Source organism: Rhea pennata, chromosome 22 (genome assembly GCF_028389875.1).
Source record: "Rhea pennata isolate bPtePen1 chromosome 22, bPtePen1.pri, whole genome shotgun sequence".
In the NCBI taxonomy this organism is placed as follows: Eukaryota; Metazoa; Chordata; class Aves; order Rheiformes; family Rheidae; genus Rhea; species Rhea pennata.
In genome coordinates, this window is record NC_084684.1 from 6,736,798 (window position 1) to 6,762,917 (window position 26,120).

The following is a 26,120-nucleotide window of genomic DNA, read 5'->3' on the forward strand; positions in this document are numbered from 1 at the left end:
TTACTTCTTAACATTATCTTATATATGCCATGTTTTGTGCAACAATTATCTGTGATACTAGAAAATAAAATAAAAAAATAAAATCAGGGACTAGATTTACAGCGTTAACAACCACCCAGATTCTCTGGGCTAGGACTCCCTTGTTTTGCTCAATTGAAGAAGAGTATTTAAAAGGGAAACTTGGAAAAAATCCTGCTACAAACATGACTAAAATTTGCAAGTGTGTGAGATAAAACAAAGTTCTTAACTTCAACTTGGAAACTACAGTGAAAGCTAACTGTTTCACGATTATGATCAAGTTAATTTTCTGGTCATGCTTTTATGATAGTGTTTCATTTTTAAATTCCCAAGACAAAAAAAATGGTCCCAAAAGGAATACACGATTTCATTTTGCTTACAACCACAGAAATTCTTCTTGGAAAGGTAATTGTGCTCTTCATTTCAGCAACAGGAGAAGGAAGAGATCTTGCCCTTTGGAGCTGGGGAGGATGGGGGTCCAAGTTAGTATGGTCAGACTGGATATGCTATCATTTTTAGTTTTCAACTGCTGGAAAGTTCTTCCAGTCACGGAGTTCGCCGCTCTTCTGACACACAGAAAGATACATTATGAGTTGCACTTCAATAAATTATAGTCAAGATTCAAGTGTTGTTCTCCTTGCTCACTGACACATTCAGCCATTATCTCACCATTTTCAAGACTGCCATTTATCTAACAACCCAGATTCAAAACACTGCATAGTCACTCCCAGCGGGAAAATAAAATATGCCAAAAAGTTCATCTCTCCACAAAACCATTACATTTATTAAGCAAGTAGCCTTCTAAAAGAAGAAACTACTTTTTCCCCCCTCCCAAGCACTTTCTGATGTGAACTATGGGCTTGTTGCATCAGTGAACAGCACCATTTATTCACTGTTCAGAAAAGCACTGCGAACACAACGGGGAAAAAAAATTAAGGGAAATTTACAGGAAATTCGTTAATTGGATGTCTACTTACTTCAGTTCCAGATTTTGAGGAAGCTGTCCCATGATCCTGTTGCCACTGCCATTCCATCATCAGTCACACCTAAGCAACTGACACGGTTATCATGACCAGCAAGGACACCTATAAATAAGAACATGCAACAAATTCATTGCATTACTTTGAGGATTTCCTTCTTCAGTTTAAGTAATACTAAGGCATCCATGTTTGAATTAGGTATACATCCAAAACCCCCCAAACAAACATGGTTTGGATTTCTAAATGCTTCTGTTTTTGCAAACACAGAAACAGCTGGGTGAGATTGCAAGGGAGTAATTTAGAAAATGCAGTACTCCAGGATTTTACTTGTATATTTCTCACATTATGATCCTTACTTTCTCACGAATTGTAACATCACTGCCCTGAAAACTGTTGACAATATATATGATATGAGCTGTTCATCACATTTACACTATACTTATTATTTTCTCTCCCTAAAGACTGATTAGTATTTTACAAGACTTGTGAACATGCAAAAACAGAAATCAAGCTGGATTGCATTACAAACGCTAGATTACTTTTTCATCCAACTGATTTTATCTTACAATGCTTTCAAGCACTTACAAGGCTTAAATATCTACACAAGGTATTTGCCAACACGGAGAACTGCTGCAACTCAATTATAGTATCATAAAAAAAAAAAAATCAGTCAAACCAGTAAAAAAATAAAGGGAGCCCACATTTTCTTCTACTTCCTCTAGATATTTTAAGGAGGTAAAAAACACGTACTCATGTTCAACCTCTACTCACTCCACTACACTAGGCTAGATATATTCCTCATAGATTTACAGTTAGTCATTCTACATCAATTACAATGCTCATAGGGCTATCCTCATTCATATTTTTGGGCTTCCTCTCCTCCCTTTCTCCATTAACTGTCCTCCAAAACAGAACATAAATGAAGCCAGATTTAATTCTCACACAAATTCGCACACAAGTGTTTAAAGAATTAATGTTTTTATTCCTGAACACAGGGTGAAAATCACCACCTCTTACACCAGGATTCTTGATGTTCGAAAAAGTAATATTTCTGACATGCTTTATAAAAGCAGTAATACTGTGTACGTAATACTGTTAATCTCCAAATTTTATTAAATCTGCGCAAGTGTCCAAAGCCTCAGCACTGAATTTTGCACTTCGGCAGAGGCCAAATCATAAGTGCTGAAGTGGTTGAAAGCATCTTTAAGAATTCAGTGGCATACAGATGTCAACAGCCAGAGATGACAAAATGCCCAGGAGTTACCTAGGATTTATTCTTTAAATAAAGAAAGAGCCAAGAGTTTTCATATGATTTAGATGGAATAAATGATCCACAAAGATATTTCTTATAGAATCAAGCACTACAAAAGTGTTACAATTTGCTTAGCAATTGCAATGTTGGAACATTTCAATATGAAGGATACTTGACCAAGTAGTTGCTTAGATCAGAATTCTAAATGCCAATTAACATGTTATTGCAAAATGTTAGAGCATAGTCTACTTATTTCCTATTTCTGTATTGTTGCTCTACAGGACTTTTTGTCTCAAAAGAGATTTGTTGCAAGATACACAAGGAAACAACAGGATCATTTTATCTCCCTCCCCCCGCCCCCAGTTGTCTCTATAGTTACTACTATAAATAGCTACCATAAAAGGCGTCTTCCACATAAATATCCTCATTAACAGGCATCAAAACTCTTACAAGGAAGTACAGCAAGTAACGTCAAAGCATCTTTGATCGTTCTTCTATTAACGTATACTAAAGTGTCCTTTCTTAAGTAGTTAAATTTATAAAATGAACACAAACTAAGCAGTGGCTTTTTATTAAATACTGTCTTGAAGAAGTGTCTGTTGTACAGAGAATTTTGAGATAATAAAAATCAACGACCATAAGTTGCTGCTTGATAGCTGCACTACCATAAAATCCGTGCAGCTGTACAAGGGAGTATGAAATACCATATAGCATCTGATAGCTTATCAGTTTCCACCTTGTAGTATTTTTCTTAACTATGTCAGTTATTTTATTATTGACATCAGGTAACTGCAAACCCTCTCTACACAAGGAATACAGTAACCTGAATCACTCTGAACAGTTAGGGGGAAGAGGAAAACGCACCACACATCCCAGAACTTTGTTTTTGATGGCTGGCTTCCTGTTTTCAAGAATCCATTGTTCCCTTCCATCATTCAGAAGTACTCTAACATATTTGTTAACATACACAAGCTACTTTTATCATTGGTCATCTCAAAGTAGATTATCAGAGTTTTACAGCTGAGACGTTTGCATAGACCTGCTAGCCTTTGCTGTCAACTTAAACATTCAGTTTATTACTTGACCTTATTTAAAAACCAAACACACTTACCTGCTCTATCAGCTTTCAGCGTATCCCAGACATTGCAGTTAAAGTCATCATAACCAGCTAGGAGGAGACGTCCACTCTTGGAAAATGCTACAGAGGTGATGCCACAGATGATATTATCATGTGAATAAACCATAAGTTCCTGATCAGCCCGAAGATCAAAAAGCCTGCATGTGGCATCATCCGAGCCTGTGGCAAATGCATTGCCATTTGGGAAGAACTTTAATTGGGGAAGGAGGGAGAAGGAGGAAAGACAAGATTTCAAATTAATTTCACAGTAGGTGACAAAATGAGAGAACTACTGAAAATCTGCAAAATACTTCATGCCTGGCAGACAGAAAAACAAAACATACAAGATGCTTTTCACTTAGTACTCAGGCACAAACCTGAAGTGCTTCAAAGCTAAAAATTAGGAATAGAATTTTACCCTGAGTCTCAAGGTGGCTTCTATTCCTTTGTCTCATTGAATATACTTTGTACAGACCAAGTGTGGCAAGAAAGCAGCAATGAAGAAGAGTGTACCCCTCTTTGCTACTGGGATATGGACAAAACGAATCAAGTAAATAAGAGTACACAAAGAAACACTATTTTAATAGCCAGTCATCTTTTGCATTTACGACAATGAATGAGAAGTCACAGAAATTTCAGGTAGTTTCCTCACCTGCAAAAACTGTCAATTAAAAAAAACCCAAAACATTATAACACTAAACCACATAGCATACAGTACATGCTTTATAGCTGAGATGAGGGCAATAATTATGAATTTAAATCCCATCTCCCCAGTTCAAGTTCATACATACACAGATGGCATTGATGTCCGACTCATGACCGGTGAAGGTTTGCCGACACATTCCTTCTCTAACATCCCACAGTTTGGCAGAGGCATCACAGGCACCAGAAACAAAACATCGGGCATCAGGAGCAAGAGACAAGCTCATGACATCCCCAGTGTGCCCAGTAAATGTAGTTGTCTGCTGACCGGTTTCTATGTCCCAGAGAGCACTTAAAAGAATAATTAGAAAGGCAAAAATAAACATATTCATACATCTATTTTTTGCATCCCATTAAAAAAATCTAGACGGTAGTTCTCATCTGGACTTCTGCTTATAAAAAATATTTTATAAAAATTTATATATTTTTTATATTTTAAACAAATTTAAATCTAAAACATTTATTAAAAGTACAATTAAGTACTAATAAAAACCACTGAAGGTAGAGTAGACATTCCTTGTTGAATTATTCTATGTTTACAACATAACCTGCATAGTAGAAAAAAAGCTGTCTTTTTAAAAAATGTGGTTTTTTTTTTTTTTAGGTTAGAAGCATATGCTATTCTTAAGTAAAAAAAAAAAAAGTCTTTTTTTTTTTTTTTTTTAAACACATTTCTAGAAACAGAATGTCTGATGCTCATGGCTGTTTATATGCAAATCTCTTGTGACATGGCAATGGCTTTATTTCCTAAACAATTGTAAGGCTGAGCAGCCCTAGTAAGGCTACTGCAAAAGTTGAGTCAGCATTTCTGTTGTTTAAGAAGTCACTGAGGATGTATAACCTGGTGAATTTTTTCTTGTCTTAAAGTTGCCCCACTTGTCCAGGACAGCAAGCTTGCTACTGCAATAATCAAAGAGTAGGAAAGGATGAAAAACAATATCATAATCTCCCCTAAAAAGAGGTCTAAACATTTAAGAACCATTAAGGATATTTAATTTCTGCCCACTTCTCAGTAAGCCAGTCTTAGTCACAGATTTGCACTAGACAAATAAGATATCAAAGTACTTCGTCACCCTTCTGGGGGTTTGGTCGAACTGAGGTGATGTCAGGTACAAATTTTTATCCAGATAATTGCCAAGTTGCTACAATAACTCCTGAAACAGCTGCATCTTCTTGTGAAGAGCATCATTTTAATAGATCTAGTTTGTTTTTAAGAACTTATCAGAAATATTTTTGTATAAAAACCCAAACATCTATATTCAATAGTACTCAAAATCAATGCACTAAAAGAAGGGCCTTGAAAGAGAGTGATGCTGTGTAGAAGAGATTTATTGGACAACCATTGTTTTTAAGAACTGCTGCTTGGGAGAGTTGTATTGTTTCTAAGAGGGAGATACAGAAAAATCAATGAAGAAAGATGGAGTGTTCAGCAGCTAGTATTTTATTAAGATATATACCTACATCCTCCTGAACAGAAGTCTGTTGTCACTGTAGAATGTTTTCTAGGAGCTCTTATAAATTGTTATAGATTAAGATTTATATAAAGAAATAACCTTGTAAAAAAAAAAAGTAATGAATACTGAATACTATAGGACTTCAAAAAAAACAGTCTAATACACTTATTTCCAAAAGCCAAGTGTTTATGTTCAAAAATTACATATATCATGTCATAAAGAATTACATGAGACTCTTCAGAATATGGACATAACTAAACAATCAAAGCTAATAAATTTGCATGAAGGTTTTTTGACATACGATCAATAACCACTTCTAGTCTTCTGGAGGAATATCAGCTTTAACGAGAATTAAGTTTGCTTCAGTAAAGCTTTAACTATGAAAAGCCATTGCTAACACTCATGTCTCAATTTTACTGCTTACCAGGTGGTGTCGCCAGAGCTAGTAACAATTTGATTATCATCCAAGAAACGGCAGCATGACAAGTATCCTGAAAACAAAATCAAAAGTGAATGAAAAAAACAAGGATTACTATGTTCTATAAGGGCTGCTGCTTCCTCTCATGCAGAGTTAGTAAAAACTATCAAATAGCCTAAAACATAACAAATAATTTTAAAATAGGAACCTCAAAACTTTTGGACAAAATAACGTTTCACAGACCATGTCCAATTCAACCACTACACTAGTATACCACAGCAGGTTGATCTAAATAAGATGTCTGTAACACAGAAAAAAACCCCCACAAAATTAAGCAGCCTAACCAAAGAGCTAAGTATGATACTGGTTTATAAATATTTCATTTTTTTCCTTTTGTTAGAGGGAGAAAAGGAGAGGAGGGAGAGGGAAGACGAAAGATCTGGGCTCTGCATGCCAAACTGGAAAGACGTGCACATAACCCTACACTGTACACACTAGAGCGGATGTGTGTGACACTACATCCAGTATCAACAAGTGCTTATGACCTTGGCTGGATCATACAGCTGTTTAAAAACCCTATATTATTGTTCAATGCAAAGAATAGAGCACTTTCACTGGATGTCTTCCAACAGTGGTATCAAAGAATTGATTTCAGTGCTTGATCTGGAGTATTTCTGTGCCTTTCATCTACTGTAGGACCACATGCCAGATTATCAATGTAGCAACTAGGATTACAGAAGTAGTCTATCAGCTCTATTTCATTTTTATAAAGCACAAACATTTCTGAATATCCAAGCTACAGCAATCTGTAAACATCAGCTTCCAGTTGTAGGCTTATTGGTAGCTTTGTTCAATTCTGTAACAGAAGAGTAGCCCATTAAAACCATTCCTTTAAGAAGATTTCACACAAACTGGTTATGTTCAAGTATATTCTTTCAACATCTCTTGCATTATAAAGAAATTCTACCTCTCATGCTAATGTACAGATCCATGTTTTCCCAGCTACAAGTATAGTTTATAACCTTAAGGAGATCAGTAAACAGCTAGAATATCATAGAAACAATGCTCTTAACTTGCTATTGCTAAAGCCTTTTTCAAGATTTTGATATGCATAAACAAGGCCACACACTGTAAGCCAAAGCTGATGAGTTACTTCAATACTCCTTGGGGCCTGAAAGGGGGGAAGCGTGCCTTCCTATAAATCACCTTATTGGTCACATCACAATCACTATTTGAAGGTCGTCAAATCAGCACTGCTTTCCTCACTCCACCTAGATGGGACATAACTCCTCAAATAAGAGGGATAAAATACGGTTTTTAAGAAAGACAGCTAATATTTACCCTGCTTTAGTTCATGTTTCCTTTATTCTTTTCCATTAAAAAAAAATCACTAATGTGTAACTATTCACTTCTGAGTAACCTTAGTTTCCTTAAATGATAGATTTCATAATTAGTCTTGATCAGGCAGAAAAGCAACAAGACTGAGTCCACCTGATTTTTTCTCCTCCTCAAGAACTGTTAAAGGTTTTCTTTAACAAGAGCCAGAGAGCCAAGAGCCAAGTCTCTAGAGCAAGAGAAATCTGTTTTCCTGCATACTGGATTACACTCTTTGCAGAAAGAAAGGGATCATTAAGGGGAAGTGCAGCTTCAGGGCTGCAACCATAAGAGAACCTTATTACAGTTGATTCCTTTTTGCAGATTGCTGGAGGTATTACTCATGTTGCAAGAAAGCAGAAGCCTGATGATTTGTATGTTAGGCTCAGTGCTATTCCAGGACTCTCTGTAATACCGTAAGTGACTACTCAATGGCCAATGTTTTCATTTTCAACTGAGTTCAAGAAACTACCCGCTCAGCTTTCTTCTGAAAGTTTCCAATGTCATGCTCAAACAAAAAGAAAAAACTCAAAACAACGGAAGAAAAAAGTGTCACCCTTGTCCATTACCAGTCAATAATAAGGACAATTCATATTTTCTAGGTTACTGCTGCTTCTAAGCTGCACATCTCCCTTATTCTTGTCTTCTAAAGAACATAGTTATCTTCAGCTACGGAATTTGCATTTAAAGGTGCATGACAAGGCCAATTCCATTGGTTTGTTCTGAAAGAAAAAACCTGTTCAATTCAACCACATTTACAACTCCTGTTTTTAAGTGTCATGTGGGATTGATTCGAAAACTTTTTAACAATTATGGTTTATAATCCTTCTAACTAGAACTAACTAGACTGTAAGGCTGTATCACTTCACAATTCTTCCTGGTATTCTTAATTGGCCTGAAGATAACTGTGTAACTCAGAATAGCTGCCATTAAATACCTTCCCATTCCACCAAGAGAAAGAAAGAAGCAAGTGGAGATTTGGCATCGACCTGCTAGTTCAGTTCTTTAGTACATAATTACATTAGCTTCTAAGACTAAGTCAACAAAAAGAAGTTAGAGTAGACATATGTCAGGCACTTCACACCTTACTTTGCAGGGATACCTACTATTAGAACTTCTCCTGTGAGCTCGCAAGTGAGAAAACATTGAAACATACAGGAGAAAACTGAGGCAAGATATTCCACACTATTCAATGACTTCTTTCCCCAAAGGGATTATTCAGTTTTAGAGACTGTTGAGAAAGCACATGCTGAGCACAGACAGGCATCTGCAATAAAGTGAAGACCTTGAAACACAGATTATGGATTTTACCCAAGATTCAATTAACCTGCTGTTTCTACCTTTCTCAATTAGGAGAGCATCTTAAATTAGAATTAGAACCTAAGGTCTCACCCATCACAAATAGTCCATCTTAAAAACTGAAGGCAAAAACTTGAAGATACAGTATTTTGGGGAAAAGGGAGAGAAGTAGAAATAAAACATAAAACTGCAAAAACTCAAACCTCTACAGCCATGAAGTAGCCATCAGAATGAAGCTGTCTTATAAAAAGTTAAAAACAATTTCATATGTTTCTCTTGTTCAAAGAGTACCATCATCAATAAAGATGTTAAAAATGAGGGCAGGAAAAAGCCCTTCAAAAACAGGTATTACGCAGCTACAGTTTTATTATTGAGAAATAAAGGTACACAATACAGTGTATCTTTTTTAAACAGAAAATTACATTAAGTAACTAGTAAAAGCTTTCTCCACAAAGACATGTTGAACAAACTATTCAGTATTAAGTTTCTGAAGTATCTTTATCATATCTTCTCTCCAGCAAGACTGTACTAGTAATATAAACAGATTGAAGAATATGCACATGAGGCTGGATCCATTGAAGACAAAAGAATTTAACTCTGTGTCAGGATGCTGTATTGAAATGATAACTTAACAACATGTCCTATCTCAACACAAATACTGCTTATTCAAGATTGTGCACAGTAAAGCACTGCCAAGCTATTACAGTGAATATATCCAAGCATTTAAAACTTTGGGGTGGTTGTATAAAGCTTGTGATTACCATGATTAAGGGACACAAAAGTATTTCAAGGAAGTTTTAAAAGCAACAAACTGGTAAAGTTGAAAACAAAAATGGTTATTTAGAAACTGAATTTATCAAAAAGAGAGAAGATTTAGTTACCAAGGTCCAAAAACACAGCAGAGGGATTAGCACACAATAGGGTTTAAACTCATCACACTTCATATTAACAAAGTTATCCTAGACTAGATAGTAAAATAACCTTTCAATGAAACTCTGAAGTACAATAGACTTAGAAAGAAAAAAAAAATCAAAAACTCAAAGTTTTCACCATGCGCTTAGATATCTTGTTCATTCTTGAAATAGGCACTCACCTGTGTGACCAGCCAGTTCACGGCTGACACGTACATTCCCTTCACGAGTTTTCAGGTTATAAATGGAACAGATGTTATCAAGACCACCACAAGCCACATAGTTTCCAGAAGGAGCATAAGCACAAGTCATGACCCAAGACGAACGCAGAGGAATAGCATGCACCTGAAACAAAGATACACTAATTAGTAATCAACAGAAGACTGACTTAGTAGATTCCTGTCAGAAGTTTTTCATCTCTCTCTCTCTCGCCACACATCTTTTGGTCAAAAAAGACAATGGAAAGGGGGAAAAAAAGCCTTTGGTTGTTTGAGTATCAAATTATTTTAAGGGTAACTTGTCTATGTAGCTTGTCACATCAATTAAAGCTGTAATTAAAACCTCAAATTTGCTTTCCCTGAATCCATTCTAATCAGCAATTCTCCTAAAAGCTAAATGATTTAGTTTCAGTGCTCTGCTTGCTATTAGTTTATTACGTGTTCAGGCAAAGACTGACTTCCAAGTACAGCAAGCAAAAATGCCAATTCCAAGCTTAGATAGTATGAATGAATAAGTGACGAAATTGCTACTTTCATTCCCCTTTAAATCCTTCCTTGGAAGCCCACTGCAAGCAATCAAACTTCACATTTAAATAACTACTCCTTGTTTGAGCTTGGAATGACAAAGAAACAAAGAACTTTATACAAAATTATTGAAGCTAAACATTTTTGTCTCAATAACTCATTGCTGTCATCCTTGAAATTTGTTCATTATGTCTTTGAGAAAGGGATCATATCCCTTCACATACTCTGAGATTTAATGTAATATTCACAATCTTCCCACATTTTTTAAATAAAAAGAAGATTATTTTTTGTACCTTTGCTGCTACAGTAATCAGCAATCCTGCAGCAATCATCAGTTAAAGAACAATACAGCACTAACAACATAAACAGCTCATTTTGATAAGTCTTATATCATGGAACTTATTGGAATATTTACCTTGAGGCATTTTAGTTTATCCAGTGAAAAAAATCATATTGATGACAACTTTGTTACTTCCGTTGTGCGGTGCAACTGCCAAAAGAACGTCTACATAACTACCTACTAGCTATAATTCTAGCTTTCAATTTATTTTGCTTTTTAAACTCAATCACTATTTCACTGAGTCAATTTTTCCAGGGCATTGGAGAGGAGAGGTGATGTTTTTGCAGCTGAAGAGTTCAATTTCTGATTCTAGTTCAGTCTAGTAACAATCTCTGATTCATTCTCCTATTCTAAAAAGGGTGTTCCCTGACTCTTGGTGATGTTATGGGTTAATTTCTATTTGAAAGAGATACTAATATGGAAATCATGGCATTCAGTGATTATTTTAGCTTATCTTTCAGTTGACAGGGTGCACTGTAGCCATTTAAAATACATTTACCTGTAGACTGGGATGAGAGGAGGAAGATGAAGACAAAGGGAAGGGGATTTATTCCTATTTAGTAAACATTATTATTATTCTTTACTGAAGTTATGAATTCAGCAGTTTAACATGAGAGTTTCAGCAATAATCTCAGCTTTAGGGGTTGCTGCCTTAGCTGTTTGTTTCTGCTCCCTCTCTGTGGCATGCCATTTGCTTAACTAAATTGACAAAAACATTTGCAAGGCCATGATATGAGCTAAACAAGGAAAGCTTGTTTGAAAAGGTCAGTTCTGTGTTCCTATGCACAACATAGACCTGAGCAGCTGTGTCAACCCAGCTCAAAGGGGCAACACAAATTGTTGCTAGCCCTGCTAATTGCAACCATAACCACTAAATACAAGTTACTGTCATATGAAAGTAAAAGTAACTATGAACTGCATCACGTGATTGCAGCCAGGAGATGGCCTATTAGATATTTCTGGTGTTTCAATACTTTAATGCAGACACCAAAACCAGATCACCATGGCTATACTTAAGTCTAACTATTTTGGTGCAAAATGATGATTACTTCTTGGTCTCTGATGATAAATGCTTCTGTGGCATCAAAATAAATCAGAGCATTCCCCAGAATTAAGTAAGGTTTTCTGCTTGTGTTGAACGTTTCCATACATAATGCACTTATGATTCTGATGGAGTATCTTATAGGCAAACTTCACTGTTTTAGAGATATCAAAATTCAAGCATATGACTATGAAGGTAATATAGCCAAAATCACAATAAGTAATATTTCCTTCCTTTGTATTTACAAAGCAATTATTAATACAGGAACATGTCAGTTAATCTTACCTTGTTTGTAGTATAGCTGTCCCAAATTATAAGTTTGCCATCCTGGGAGGCGCTAACTAAAAGCCTGGACAGGAAAGAGCAAGTAAATACAGTAAGCGCAGAAAAACAGGGAGAACCATCTTTCTAATGACATGTCTCCACCACTACAGCTAAGGCATTTGAAACCATTTAAGAACAGTGTGTCATTAGCCAGTCTATTAGCACTACAAAAATAATTTTGCAAGGACTCAATTTCACTTGCTAAATATTATGAAAATGCGCAAGGTGACACCTCCATGTCCACACTTTCCAACCTTAGAAAAACCTGCAGCCATGCAACAAGCATCTCAATCTTGAAAACTAAAGCTGAAAATCCACATGTAATCAGTACTTCTATGTTCTACAGAGAAGCTTCAGATTTATTGAGTTGGTGAATCTACATATCAACATTTTCCCTTTTATTATTTTTTACAATTGGAATTCAAATTCTAAGCTTTCAAAAACTCTGAATTTATGTCAACATTGAAATGCACTGAAGTTTCATTTCATTTAAATGAAAGTGAAATGCAGCATGCGAAGATGTCACTAATGGAAGGCATAGCTTTAGAAATAGTTTTATTCTAAAACTTAAACTTCCTTACTCCTCATCCTGCAATTATATTTGTCCCTGATTATGTAACATTTAAAGATAGATCAGTATACTGACATCAAACATCTATTCTATCTCCACCTTTTCCAAGTAATTTTGAATAAAACAGTCCAATGTTATCTGTATTAATTTAGAGCACCTGTCTGACCTTTTCCAATCTGAATAACATGGTGCAGTCAGTGAAGTGCTTCTGCCTGTGTTAATTTTTTTTTCTTGCTCTACACCACATTTTTAGAGTTATCTTGATACACTTCTGTGGGACAAGAGTGTGAATCTCCATCTTTAAGCTATATGCTAAAGAGAAACCTAAAGCAATGAAGTCTACACATCCAGGAGACACACATTCTTTCACAGGCATAAAAAGCTAAGGTATACAATGCTGCAAAGCTTATCTCATCACATAACAATTGCATCTTTCTAATAAAGTGCTAAGCAATTCAGAGATTGGAAGTATAACACATCACGACATGTCTTCCATTTTTATGCTGCATACTGTCTTTTTTGTAAGCACTTGGCTGTTTTCCTTCTTTTTCCTTTTTTAATCTGTATATGCACACAAGAGATCACATATTCCTTTCAAATAATAAATCCTGTTTATTCAAATTTGATTAAAAGATATATTTTGTGACATCAAGCTTCCTTTGACAAATCTCTATCAAGTAGAAAGAGTCTAGCTGTAACTTACAAATTCTTGGCGGGTGGGGGGGAGGGGACAAATCCGTATGTTCCTGCTATGAAGCAGCAACATATTTTAGCTGAAGTTTAAAGACTTCCTGACATTAGTGTCTCAAACAATAAAGGAAAAATAAAAAAAAGGAGACAGAAGAAAGGAGAGAAGAAGAAGAAAAGGAGTATCTGATAGTGCTTAGTTTTTAGTTAGCATTTGGTTTCACTACAGACAGGTAACATCGGTGAATAGTAGGAAGCATTTAAGGGAAAATGCAACAGATACAAAAAATTTGTCTCTCTACAATTTCTCAGAATCCTATGGTACCACAACTACATTTTTTCAAGCAAGTAGAAGGGACTGATATTTTGATACCAAATGTACATTCAAATGCCAAAACATGGACATAAGCAGAGTGAAAGTGATATTAAGTATTGCTGATTTCTCTTGGTACCAGAATAGTACTTTGTAATTAAACTTAAGCAGGCAGAGCTGATTGCTTCAATTTTAAGTTCCCACTTGAAGTGAAAAAAGGCTGCTTTCAACTCCAGCATTTGCCTAAAAAGGAGGACTTCAAGTAGACTGTAGCCATTACCAAGTCAAACATAAGCATGTGCTTATTTGGGGGTTTTGGTTTTTTTTTTTTTTTTATTTTTTTTTTTTTATTTTTTTGGTCTTTTTTTTTTTTTTGTCTCGTTATAAGACTGGAAGGCAGTACCAGGTCTTCAGCTTTCCAAATAACAGTTAAGCCAAATTATCAGCTCTGTATCATTAGCACTCACCTGGAATCAGTCCCCCAGTGCATTGCGTAAATTTTAGCCAAGTGTCCCCGGAGTGTTCTTCTAGTGCGCATTTGAATTCTCCCCACTGGATCAATGTTGGCTGTGATCTGAAGTGGAAATGGTGTTACACACTAAATTTTCACTGCATAGTTCCCGACGCAACACATTAAAACACAATTACATTTACACAAGCATTCCAGTGCAAATCAAAGAAAGAACAGGCCCCATATATTGAAGATGCAGTTTAAAAAAATTGACATAATCAAAAATTATTTTATGTAGACTTGTTTACTTAGTAAACCCAGAATTCTTCTCTAGATGCAGCTTATCACATTATAGAGACTTTCAGATATGGCTTTTCTTAGGTCATACCTTCTTAGATCTTTGAGATCTCAGACCTGTGATCTGAGTTCTCTACTCCTATATAGGTACACATGATAGACTTAACAGTTGGAGGGGGTTCCCCAGCCTAAGTGGATTGTACAGGGAGTTACATCAGCTTTAGACATGCCGCCATTTTTAAAGGACACATGAATAATTCATTGTCAAACAAATTGTCTTCCAAGCACAGCATTATCTCATTCATTGTATTCACGTTTTATTTAACTTTTGGATGATAAAAAGTAGAGACTCTGGAATATGTGACTAGTGAAGTGAGGAAGTCATCAGTTTAGCTGTCATTATACTGTTAAATATAATGTAAATAATTCCTCCAACCTGGAGAGAAGTACTGTTTTAAAAAAGAAAAAGTTTCCAATAATATAGTAATATAATTCAAAAGTTTGTAACTTCGTTTTATGGTTAATATCTGCATACTTCTCCTGTCTACACATTACAGGATTATTTAGCAAGTGCATTTGAGCAAAGATCTCTGCATTTTTTCAAGAACTATGAACACAGCTCTGGATTCAAATGAACAAGTAAGAATGTTTCCTAGACAGAAAAATTCTCCATGGTGCACATCTTATATTAATGACTGAAGCCTTTTTGCATACTTTCACCTTGGGAAATGCTTATTAATTAAACTAACATATCTGACACATTGTGCCTCGTACAAGATGAGATCGCAAGGTATTTATGCTCAAAGAAATGTTGATGTTAATTTTTTTACTTGACGTTTTAGTGACATTTTAAATGAATAGTCTGACATCAATCACTTCTATACCAACAAACTTAAATGAGATGCAGAGTATTATTTGTCAACATTAAAGCAGAGGGATGAAATATGTGAACAAGAGTAGATTGATTCACAATGTATCTAGAAAATAAGCAAAGGCTTGCCACTGCAGTAAGTCTGTTTCAGTCTGAATTCTTCAAGTCTCTGGAAAAAAAAGAAATCATGTCTACTCCATGAGATGGACTGCAGGGCAGTCCATCAGATTCCCCCTTCTCTACAGTTAATACAAAGGGCCAAGCCAATAGAATCTATGACAGTAGAGCAACATACAGAAATCTCAGATTCAAAGGCAGTTCAGACATCAGTGCAGCACCATGTCGAAATTAATAAGCTGGTTAACCTGAGCAGGTCTTATAGCTCAGACTGTCACAGTAGCGTGACTGCACTACCAACATACCCATAGCAGAATTTTGAGGCTCCCTGCATTATTTTCTACTGAGCAGCAAAGATATGCCCCAAATCACCTATCAAAGTACTGCTCGAGGATATCGCTCTCAGAAACCAGGCAAACAATCAACACATGTATTTACAGAAAAAACATTTTACCACCCAAAGGCAAAGAGAAAAGCAGATCAAGGAAGGGGAAAAAAATAATTTGAAAAGACATGTTTTTATACCTTCTTCTTCTACGAGAGAGACATTTTGTAATTCAGGTTAACCTCTAATGAAAACTTACCTGAGCCAGGGTCGCATCCGCACATGCTTTCCTAGCATCCTGCAACAACAACAACAACAAAAAACAAAACAGAATTACAGAAATCAAAAGGAGTTCTGTACATCTAGTCATCTTCAAATTTCATTTTGTCAGATCAATCAACTCCCCTCAAAACAAGGTTTAAGAAAGTATTTTCCTTGTCATCCAGGGAAGACCCACCATAACTGGAACACGAACATAAAAAGAACAGACTGCTGTCAAGACACACCTAGCATTCACTTTGAAATTTTCTTCTTTTAGGATAAAGATAACATAACTTTCACCATGAAGACAGTCAAGTAGTAGAACAGCTTGCCCAGAGAGGCTGGGTAGTGTTCCATCCTTGGAAGCTTTTCAAGGCCTAAATAGATAAATCTTGGAATAACCTGGTCTGACCTCACAGCTGACCTGCTTTGAGCAGGAGGTTGCACTAAATGACTTCCAGAGGTTCCTTTCAACCAGCATTCCTACAGTCCTATAAAGCTTTGCCAACGAAGACTGGAAGCAACCCTCAGTAAGTTACACATACAAATGACTTAGAAGTTTGCTTTACTAAAGTTTAACTCTAACCCAAGTTTCCTTGTCGTCAAGTCTAATACATGACAAAAAAAATTCAAAACAACATTCATTATGTTCAGAAGAGACTTAAAATAACAAAGACAGGAAGACATTAATTTATCAAGCTAGTATGCTAACGATCAAAGAATTTGCAAACTGTCCTACAATAGTACTTTGCATGGACAGGATCGGCTCAAAGGGACTCAGTTATTTTAGTCATCACGTGAGAATTTTCACTTTCAATTCTAGATAACTACAAACAGTTTTAGAGAATACCGTCAAGAATAACATTTTCATTTACTACCTATAAATAGCCAAGAGATAGTTAACAATGTACAAATTATACAACTGGATAAATCTTTTTTCTTACGGATGGTATCAAAAGAGCTATTAAAAGGAAAGGCAGAAAAAAATCTGGATCTTCTGCTCAGCAACAATGAGCATTTCTTCCTCCTATATGACTCTAGTGCAATTGCATCTGGTTTCCAGCTGTTCACATATCCCTTTATCAGAAGTATTTAAAAATAAGGAAGAATTTGACAAAAAGTGAACATGGACTGATACAGATGAAATTATTATTAGAGACAAATATATACAACTGCAAAGAAAAAACAAGCTAACATCTGAAAACTATAAAAATACAAGAGGAAAGTCTGTACTGTAGAAGGGAGTATAAATAATGCATTAAAAAGGAAAATATAAGCTAAACATCTTCATTTTTGCAGCAAGAACTACTGGATAGAATAGCTTCCTAAAGGAGACACTGAGGCCTATTAGACTTAGCAGACTTTTTCCACCTAGCAATATCAATTTTAGAGAATTGACCTATGATAGTAGTAGGGAAAATAAACTGGGCAAGTCTCTTAATTGTAAAACCATGAGCATTTACAAGAAATTTATCAGATAATCTGAATAGGTTATTTATCTGCCTAAACTTTTTTCAAAGGCACATACTAACACATTATGTATCTGTGTGTGTGCATGCACATGTGTATTTGTGTGTATGTAAGTTCTTGTAATAGTATTTGGCTTTAAAAATGAAATCAATCTTCTGTTCTTAGTTACTTGAGAACACCATTAAATAGAACATATAGAACAACATTAAAAGCTGCTAAGCAAACTGTTTATGCTCATTCTGGCATGAAAGTTATCCTATAATCACAGCACGCTTGCTTGTTTTCATGCAGCAATACAATATATTCTTTCTTCTAGGTTGTTAGCACATCTGAAGGCACTGGGACATAAATAAAATTATAGAAAGTCAGTACATAAATCTGTTAGCTTAAGCTAGTCTTCAGTGTTTACTGGCCAATATATAACTGTATAGATTTAAATAATTCATGGTGAACAACATTGTAGCTGTTCTTCCCTATCAACAGGGACTACAGAGATAAGAAACTATGTTGTTAAAACTGAGGTTAAGATGTGGAGACTCATGCCTGTAGGGGACAAGAAGATTCAGAGGTCATTTAAGTGTCAGTACCATATTCTCCCTGTGGAACGTGTCACGAAAGGGAAAAAAAAAAGTGTCTCATTTTGACTGCTAGGGGAAATTTCAAACAACAGAAAAGAACCAGTGTCTTGATAAGGTGGTTCATGACCTGTTCTAAATTAGGTTCAAATAAAGCCTCATGAATCTTGGCAGGAATGCACTGAGGTTCCAGATCCCATTCACACATTAAACATGCAACTGCCCTCTGAACAACTCAAAGATGTGTCAGCTAGTTTCTGACAACTGCTACCCACTTGGAACATTTTGGGAGAGGAGGTTGGGGACATTAAGAAGTCTGTCTGAGAGATAAAGGGATTTCACATACTCTTGGCCTACCCCAGTTGACTGCAAGTTCTGTTCTTAATCAGTTCACTGTTATGAGTAAGAATGTCACTACAGCACACAGATACTTCATTCTGTGGAGTGAGAGACGGGTAGCACTCAGTATCAGAGAGACTTGAGCCCTGCAGTAAGTTTAGGCACCTCCTCTGAACTACCTGTTCAGCTATCAATGAAGAAAAACCACACACATGCGTATGTGCACACACATGCTTCCCATATACTGAAATTCATGAGTGAGTCTTGAGACAGAGATGAAACAAGGAAGGCAAGTACTGTAACCTCAGTCTGAGGCAGGAAATGATTTTATTTAAATTTTGTCAGCTCTTGAGATTAGAGATTGCTTCTTCAAGGATAAGGACAGCAGGAGAAAAAGCTCCATGCCTCTAGAGTGCCTCTTCCAAGGTCCATGCAACAGATAGACTGACAGAAGAAATATGCAAGACAGACCAAAAAGCATACGAAGTGTAACACTTAGACAGAGACTACTAACTAAAATCCTCTGTCCAAGTTCACAGAGAACATATTGAAGATGTCCAACTATGATGCACAAAAACAACCAATAGTTTTTAATGTTTCATTTTCTAAAGGGGATTTTTCTTTCTTTCAGTAATAGTATTGTTACCATCAAATCACCTGAAAGAACAAGCTGCTAAGATTGCTACAGAAAAAGGTATTAGATGCATACAGAGAGATCAGAAGAAGTAAGAAAGAACTAAGAGGCAGTTTCAACATGGTTAAACTTAATTCTGTCCTTGATGTCCTTTCTAGAGAAGCACGAGACATCAAGCAAAATCTCTCCTGAATCTCCCCAGCAGTGAAAATTTGGAGTTGGTCTACACTAATCTCATTTACAGTGATTTAATTAATTTTGAAATATGCACCATAAATTTTGCTCGGTATGCATTATATTCCCCTCCAGAATAAAATAAAACACTGATAATATTCTAATTCATGTCAAGTTTCATATAACATTTTTCAAATTAAATCTAAAATGTGTCATTTGGACAATAGTGTTTCTTTAAATAGGCTGCTTTCACTTTCTTTCTTTTACTTAGTACACAGAAAATGAGCAGACATCAGCAATTCATAAAGATTTAGTACACTGCTATAATCTACACCTTAACACTGTTATTTTACAAGACAGCCTATAGATAGAGCTTACGTAAACCTTTAATCATGCTCAGGAAGTTTTCAGCTTCAATCCTCAGCTTATGTTCTCAGAGGGTGACTAACATATTATATGCTGTTGAATTATTGTTTGTTTAGTGCAAGATCACTGTGTGTCACCAACTTGGTGTGCAATGTTCCCTTTCATCTAGTCTCATCACAAATGCATTCGATATGAGCAGGTGCAACAGGTATGGCAAGCAAAGTGGGACATTTGTTTAGGGTCCAGTACAGGAAAACTTCAAGAAGCAAATTCATTCTGATCAAACCATTTTTTATATTTATTTGTGTAGCCATTACCTTCTAAGCAATACTAAGCATCAAAAAGTAATTTCCAAAAGCAGCTACATGTGCTTACGCTTTCTAAAGACTTATGACATTAACTCTGCAATGCACTATGAAAACATTAACTTACACCTCATTTCTGTCCACCCCTGTTCTTCTCGAGATACACAAATAACCATTCATTTGTACAGTGACTTCACAACCTACTGATTTAATACATACCCTGATTTGGTTTTTCAGTTGCTCAGCCTCCTGGCGTAACTGGTCAAGCTCACTCATTTTCCCGTGCTAAAGTTGTACTTCACTGCCACCTCTGAGAGGACTAGAAATCTGAAACAAATAATGAGAATTAGTAGAAGTCATAACTTGAAATTAAAAAGCAAACTGTTGCTTCAGCTAGCTCAAACAGCATGTGTGTGTGTGTGAACACACAAAACAGTCACTGGTTTCCAAACATTGAAATGAATGACAGTATCTCTGAAATTCACTCAGAATAAGGTATTACCATACTTGAAATGTGCTTTCTGTCCCCCCCCCCACAATAAAATAGAAAATGATCTGAACTTACTCCTTTCCTCCTTATCCCCTCCCCAAGTCTCTTTCTTATTCAATTTTGTATACTTTGAAATTCCATGAACAGAACAGCAAGCTTTTCCAGCAGATAATATCAAACACAGAAGCTAGAAATTTTCTGTAGGTTTTAAGAATAGAATAAGGACTCCCCTCATGAAAGAATAAGCACTGTAAATATTTATAGACTGACACAAGCAATTGTAAATTTTTTTTAAAATAGTATGAACTATATCTGAAATATAACAATTTTGAGAAATGTTGCTTTGGTATCTTTAGAGGAAATCATTCACAAACATCACTCAAGTTTCTCCTTGTTAATTATTAAAGCGTCTCCTTAACGTTTCTTATAATGGATTTTAAAACTAACATGCTATCAGAATAAAAGTAGTATTTTTTGACTATCGAGGAAAGGAGCCATTTTCTTCCCAGTACCTCATTTTCCTAGCATCAGTACTTCTCTAACTACTCATTAATATACAACTCTCTGGCTGATGCACTCTGTAGCCAACAAGATAGAATCTGAATAAAAAAATAGTATCACGGAACTGCTTCAATTATTCTGAATTATAACTGTTTTCCAGGATAAATATATATGAACTTTTTATTAAGCATACAATTTATCTTTAAAAGCTTCTGTTTCAGAAAGGTTCTATTAGCATTTTCATCAGTGTTCTAAACCAGAACTCAGCTGTACCTAAACTTTGCTTTAAAAACTCTACATGCTTGTTTACCAATATAAGATGCTGAAGAGACACAGTAACATTTGTCTTTTGCTGCAGAACAAGGTATTTGTTACACAGAGTACCTACAAGTTTATAAAGTATTGCCTTTTTAAGAATATTTTACTAGAAAGAACCAGAATTGTTCTTTCTCTACTAAATAATGCAAATGCATACTATTCTGCTGGGATTTAATCAGCTTTGTAAATATGAGGAGTTTGTTTTTTCTAAAGCTTTTAGGTAGCCCTTCCCAAGGGGAAAGATAAGGATAACTGCCAGAATTTTTGCTAATCACAGCAACATAAGATACTGTGAAGGCAAATTAAACTAGAAGAGCAACATGACTGTCTAAATAAAATAGAGAAGAAAATTATTTGGGTCTTAATGCTCCCCAAGTAGTGCTGTCCTACAAGCAGACTCCTCTCAGAACTCTATGTAGTAGAAAACACTCCAAACTGAGAAACTAAAGGAACTTAATGTTAGAAAGCTCTTCGTATCAAGACTTACAAGTTCACACTCTTCTCTGAAACTCTGAGTATTTTAGAGATGAAATTTTATTTAAGTTTCTATCACAAAAATTCTATTCATTCAACTTCAAAGCCCTTTGCTTTATAGCAAAACTAGGTCTCCTCTTCTGGTTCCAGGGTCATCTTTAAGCCTCTTTAAGACTGGTTGTTCAGCTTAGTTCAAAATCCAGTTAAGACAAAACCTGTCAAGGGTGTTTTAATATCCCACAACCACCTTGATGTCTTTTGAATATTCTTTTGTTTCTCAAGATGTTTTTGTTCAGGCTACCTTTAAAACAGAATACACTGTAGCTGGGTCTCCTCCAGTTTTTAGCATGAAGTCATCACTATCTACAGTTTCTGTATAGCTCAGCAACATATTGTGAAGAAGTATGCACTACTCCCTTCCTAAAGGAACTGACAAACTCTAGAGTCTATTCTTTAAAATATACTTAAGTTTTGAGATCTTCCAGTTTTTTTTTTTGATTTCTCATTCTATTTCTGCCAAGTTACTATGCTGTTACTATATAGCCCAATTTCCACTAAGCAAACACCAGCCTCTCCAGACAGAGTACAGAGTTTACAAGTGATGTCATTCTTATTTCAGAGAAAGAAACTGCACTCCAAAATGTAAGTGTACTGCTCAAGGTCATAGCAACTGGACGATAGGAGTAAGGTAAAAATTTAGGACAGAGAACTCCAGCTGCAGAATTTGAGTACCTAAACTGAAAATTTACCTGCAGCTTTATTTTCAAATATAATAGGGTGAATAATCTAATAGCAGTCATTTAAATGTGTCCTCCCACAACAGTTTAAAATGATGCCAATTTATTTTTGCCAGAATTTATGCACTATGTAACACAATTCTTTCATCTAACTGAAACAAAATTTACTTGACTGGAATAGAAAGAGGCCTAAGGAAACAAAAACTAAGCCTAGGAAAAGAGTCATACAAAGAAAGTCCACTTCACAGAAACTGAACCTAGTACTATCATTCTGGATTGTTTGTATATAGTCACTGTCATTTCATAAACGCACTCCCTCATTTTGCAGGGAATTAGACATATATACAGGGTGTGTTTGTGTGTGTGTGTGCGCACACTCAATCTGCTTTACCTACTGCACAGCTAAGCTCTTAAAGTGATCTGCACATTCCACCACGAAAGATAGTCACTCACTAGTGTTTAAGGAAGACTTCCTTTTTACCAACACTACAGAAACATCTACATAAACATGCAATATACTGTCTCCGTTATTACAGGCAGCAAAGAGTTCAAGGAACTTGTCAACCAGTATTGTTCAAGTGGTATCTATGAATCTTGACTTTTAATTGCTTGCTATAGTTCTTGTTTCAGTATTTGCTTCATGGCAATTAAAAGCTGAATGTATCAAAATCTTAAAGTCTTTCCAAACTGTAATATCCATATCAACAAGTTCATACCATAAAGGTAAACACACTTTTACATTTAAAGTTACAGGTTAGCCCTTAGGCTTTCCAAGCAACTCCGAACTCTGAATCTGACTTGTGATGCAGCATCAATAGGAATTGTTTAAAACAGATTTCCCCATTCCCTCTGCAAGGCTTTTTATTGTTTAAATACTAACAGGAAAATCTAACTCCTACCAACATGATTAGCACTCAGGAAATGAAAAACCTAATAAAACCTAATAAAACCAAGGGCATCAAAATACAGTTCTTTGAAGCAGACTGAAGATTATAGATCAACCAATCAACTAATTTGGCCATTCCTCTAGTCCTTTTACATGAAGTCTTATGCAATTAAATTTATGCCAGTAACATAAGGGGGACCCATGGGAGGGAAAAAAAAAAGGCCTTATTTTCAACTAGACTTTTTGGCTAAAAATATGTATGTTAAAGGAGCAACAAAAACAGGTAAGGTCAGTGAACTGTATAGAAAATATTTTAAAATTTATTCTCATTCTCCATACACAGAGAATTTTTATACAGATTTATTCATACTACAGTCTCAAAAATAACAAGAAGAAATTTCTTTAACAATCTAAGTTAGTCAGAAATCAGCTGCAACTGAATATCATGAAATGATACACATTGTTTCTTAGCATGTTCTAAGGACATTTAACTGCATGCTAAAAGAACAAGGTTTCTAGGAGAAATTGTTAACTTGATAAGGAAGATGATTCTATTTCTGAGGTCTAGAAAGAAATTACTAATTTCTAAATTAAGCTAACTTCATGCAAAATGCCACTACACAAGTTCCACATCCTGTTTCCAAATTATTACCATAGGTGCAAAGAAATAAGTAGAAGTAAAATTAATGCTTACCTTACTTTCCCTTGAATGTGCCACTGTGTTCTCAAAGGCAAGCTCCTCAAGAATAAACACATTCACTTTGCTGAACTTGCTCAAGACTTTTCCATAGGCTGAAGTGCTTAAGTCTCTCTGCTCTAAGCCTAATTCTCCTCAAATCTTGTTAACAAGTATAGGTTACAGGTAATTCTCTTCTTGCTAGGGACAATAATATGCATACTTGCAAGGTAGTTTACTATTCTTCACTACTCCAAATAACCCAAGTCTCTATTACCTAGTACCTATTACAAGTTACTCATGAAAGAGTTGCTTTGTTTCCCATTTTCACACTGAGAAAAACCAAGGACTGTCTACACATAACTTGTTATATAACAACAAACTTTTGTCTCTCAATTTCAAAGAGTTATATTAAAATATCTGTGGAAAAATACAGCTGTATTTTGAAATTATTTCTATATATGATAAAACTTCACAATTCATCAACTATGCAAAAATTATTTATCATGTTCCTTGTCTCAAAGTAACATAACTTGCTCTTATATTGAACAATTCCGCACAAGAATCTGAACAAATGAATAGAAAGTTTTGTGAAATTTGTAAAATGTCACAATACTTGCTGCAGAAGAAGATATACTTAGAATTCCAATACAGTAACTCTAACTTAAAGATAAAGCTCACAATTCATAGAAAACAATGACAGGACTGAGGTACAATTCAAATCCACTCATTTCACCACTACAACCTTAAGGTCCTTTCCAGGACTAAAGCTATTTAATTCAATGAAGTTCAAGCTACTGAGGTGTGCAATCTTTAAATCTAGAACTGAGATATCATTAATACCATCAGTTTAGCATGTAGGTTACAAAAAGAAAAGAACCTAGATTTCTCATCACAGTTATATTAGGTCAAATAATTACAAATTTTTATTTCTTAATGGCCAAACTGTGTTTGGCACCAAGTTTGTTAGTTTTGCTATGCATCATCATTATCAACAATTAAAATAATCCCATCAAGCCACTGTTGATGCAAACTTTGATAACTTCGGTTTAAAATTATATTTTTCTAAGTCAGATTATTAGCCAAGTAGTCATTTCATAAGAAGGTGAACTAAATCACCTTTTTTCCATGTGAATGAGCTATCTTCTGTTACTTGTTCCCCAAATGTCTTTCCTGTCAATATATACCACTCAAGTACATATGGAACAGCAAGACAAATAGCCACATGGCTCATCTGCAAAAACAAAGCTAAAATGTTACAGCCTTAATAACATGATCACATTATGCCTACCAGACAGTCTCATAGCAGGTCATCCGATTAAAAGAAGCTGTTCTAATCTATCAGATACTATAAAACCTATTAGCAACACACACAGGAGCTTGTATGTTTTCAATGACAAAGTTATTATACACAATCCACTGCTAATTCCAGTGTTTGGACATCATATTGGCTTTGAAGAGCTTTTTCAGGGCTTTTGTTTGTTTCTTTAATGGAACAAGATACTGTTTCCTATTTGATTCTCATCCAATAGTAAGTATGATGTGCATACTTTAAATATGATGTGCATGTTCGAAATTACACGATCTGAAATAGAAGACAAAAGCATTTCTGGGGTGTCTTCAGATCCTGAAGTATACATACTGTGATCACGAAAATGGTACAGGGAATTTTAGAGATTAGAGATCATTGAAAAGATAGAAACACATAGAAACACAACATAAGAAGTGTATGGAATCACACAAGCTGCTGTGATGCAAACCATTTGGAAGAGAAAAATTAGAAGAGGTACACTGAGTAACTCAGACACTGGCTCAGCACAACACTGGTTACAACAGAGCAAAGAGTTATATAGGGAATAGGATACAAAATACTGACAATAATATAATGCCACTGTGTAAGTCAATGGTCTGGATCACTGTGTTCAGTCCCAGTCCCTGCAGCTCCAAAAAAAGAACAAAGTGTCCAGGGATGACAACATAAGTAATTAAAGAATACCCCAAGAGACAGATCGAGAAAATAAGCAAGAGGTTTACGATATAAAAGAACACATGCTATAGAAATATTTGATGCTTACTTTTTGAAAAAACAGGGAAATATCTAGTAATGGAAAGTTAACAAGTTTGACTGAGGAAATGTTTTCTACACGACATGTGACTAAAGTAATACTCATCACAGGCTAATGGACATCACAAAAGGCAAAAAATTCAAAGTTATACAGATAGAAAGTTAATGAAGGTTTCACCTTCCAAAAGTATTAGATATAAACACAATTAAATAGAATATAAACTTGACACTTAGATTCTGAAT

The 26,120-nt window shown here is 35.4% G+C and overlaps 1 protein-coding gene across 3 annotated transcripts in view; it reads right to left on the bottom strand.

Annotated features, from left to right (window-relative positions):
- Positions 1-338: 338 nt before the first annotated feature.
- GNB1 (G protein subunit beta 1) overlaps positions 339-26,120 on the bottom strand; it is a 52,614-nt gene continuing 26,832 nt past the window's right edge. Inside the window, exons 3-12 of one of the 3 annotated variants that reach the window (XM_062593197.1) lie at positions 19,950-20,057; positions 15,866-15,904; positions 14,013-14,119; positions 11,936-11,999; positions 9,708-9,870; positions 5,948-6,014; positions 4,159-4,360; positions 3,362-3,578; positions 996-1,103; positions 339-479 (exon numbers count right to left, since the gene is read on the bottom strand). In XM_062593197.1, the coding sequence (XP_062449181.1) occupies positions 997-1,103; positions 3,362-3,578; positions 4,159-4,360; positions 5,948-6,014; positions 9,708-9,870; positions 11,936-11,999; positions 14,013-14,119; positions 15,866-15,904; positions 19,950-20,006 (1,023 nt within the window). In that variant the 5' untranslated portion in view covers positions 20,007-20,057 and the 3' untranslated portion in view covers positions 339-479; position 996. Of the gene's footprint in view, positions 585-995; positions 1,104-3,361; positions 3,579-4,158; positions 4,361-5,947; positions 6,015-9,707; positions 9,871-11,935; positions 12,000-14,012; positions 14,120-15,865; positions 15,905-19,949; positions 20,058-26,120 lie in introns of all 3 variants that reach the window. The other 2 variants (XM_062593195.1, XM_062593194.1) reach the window with 2 other exon arrangements.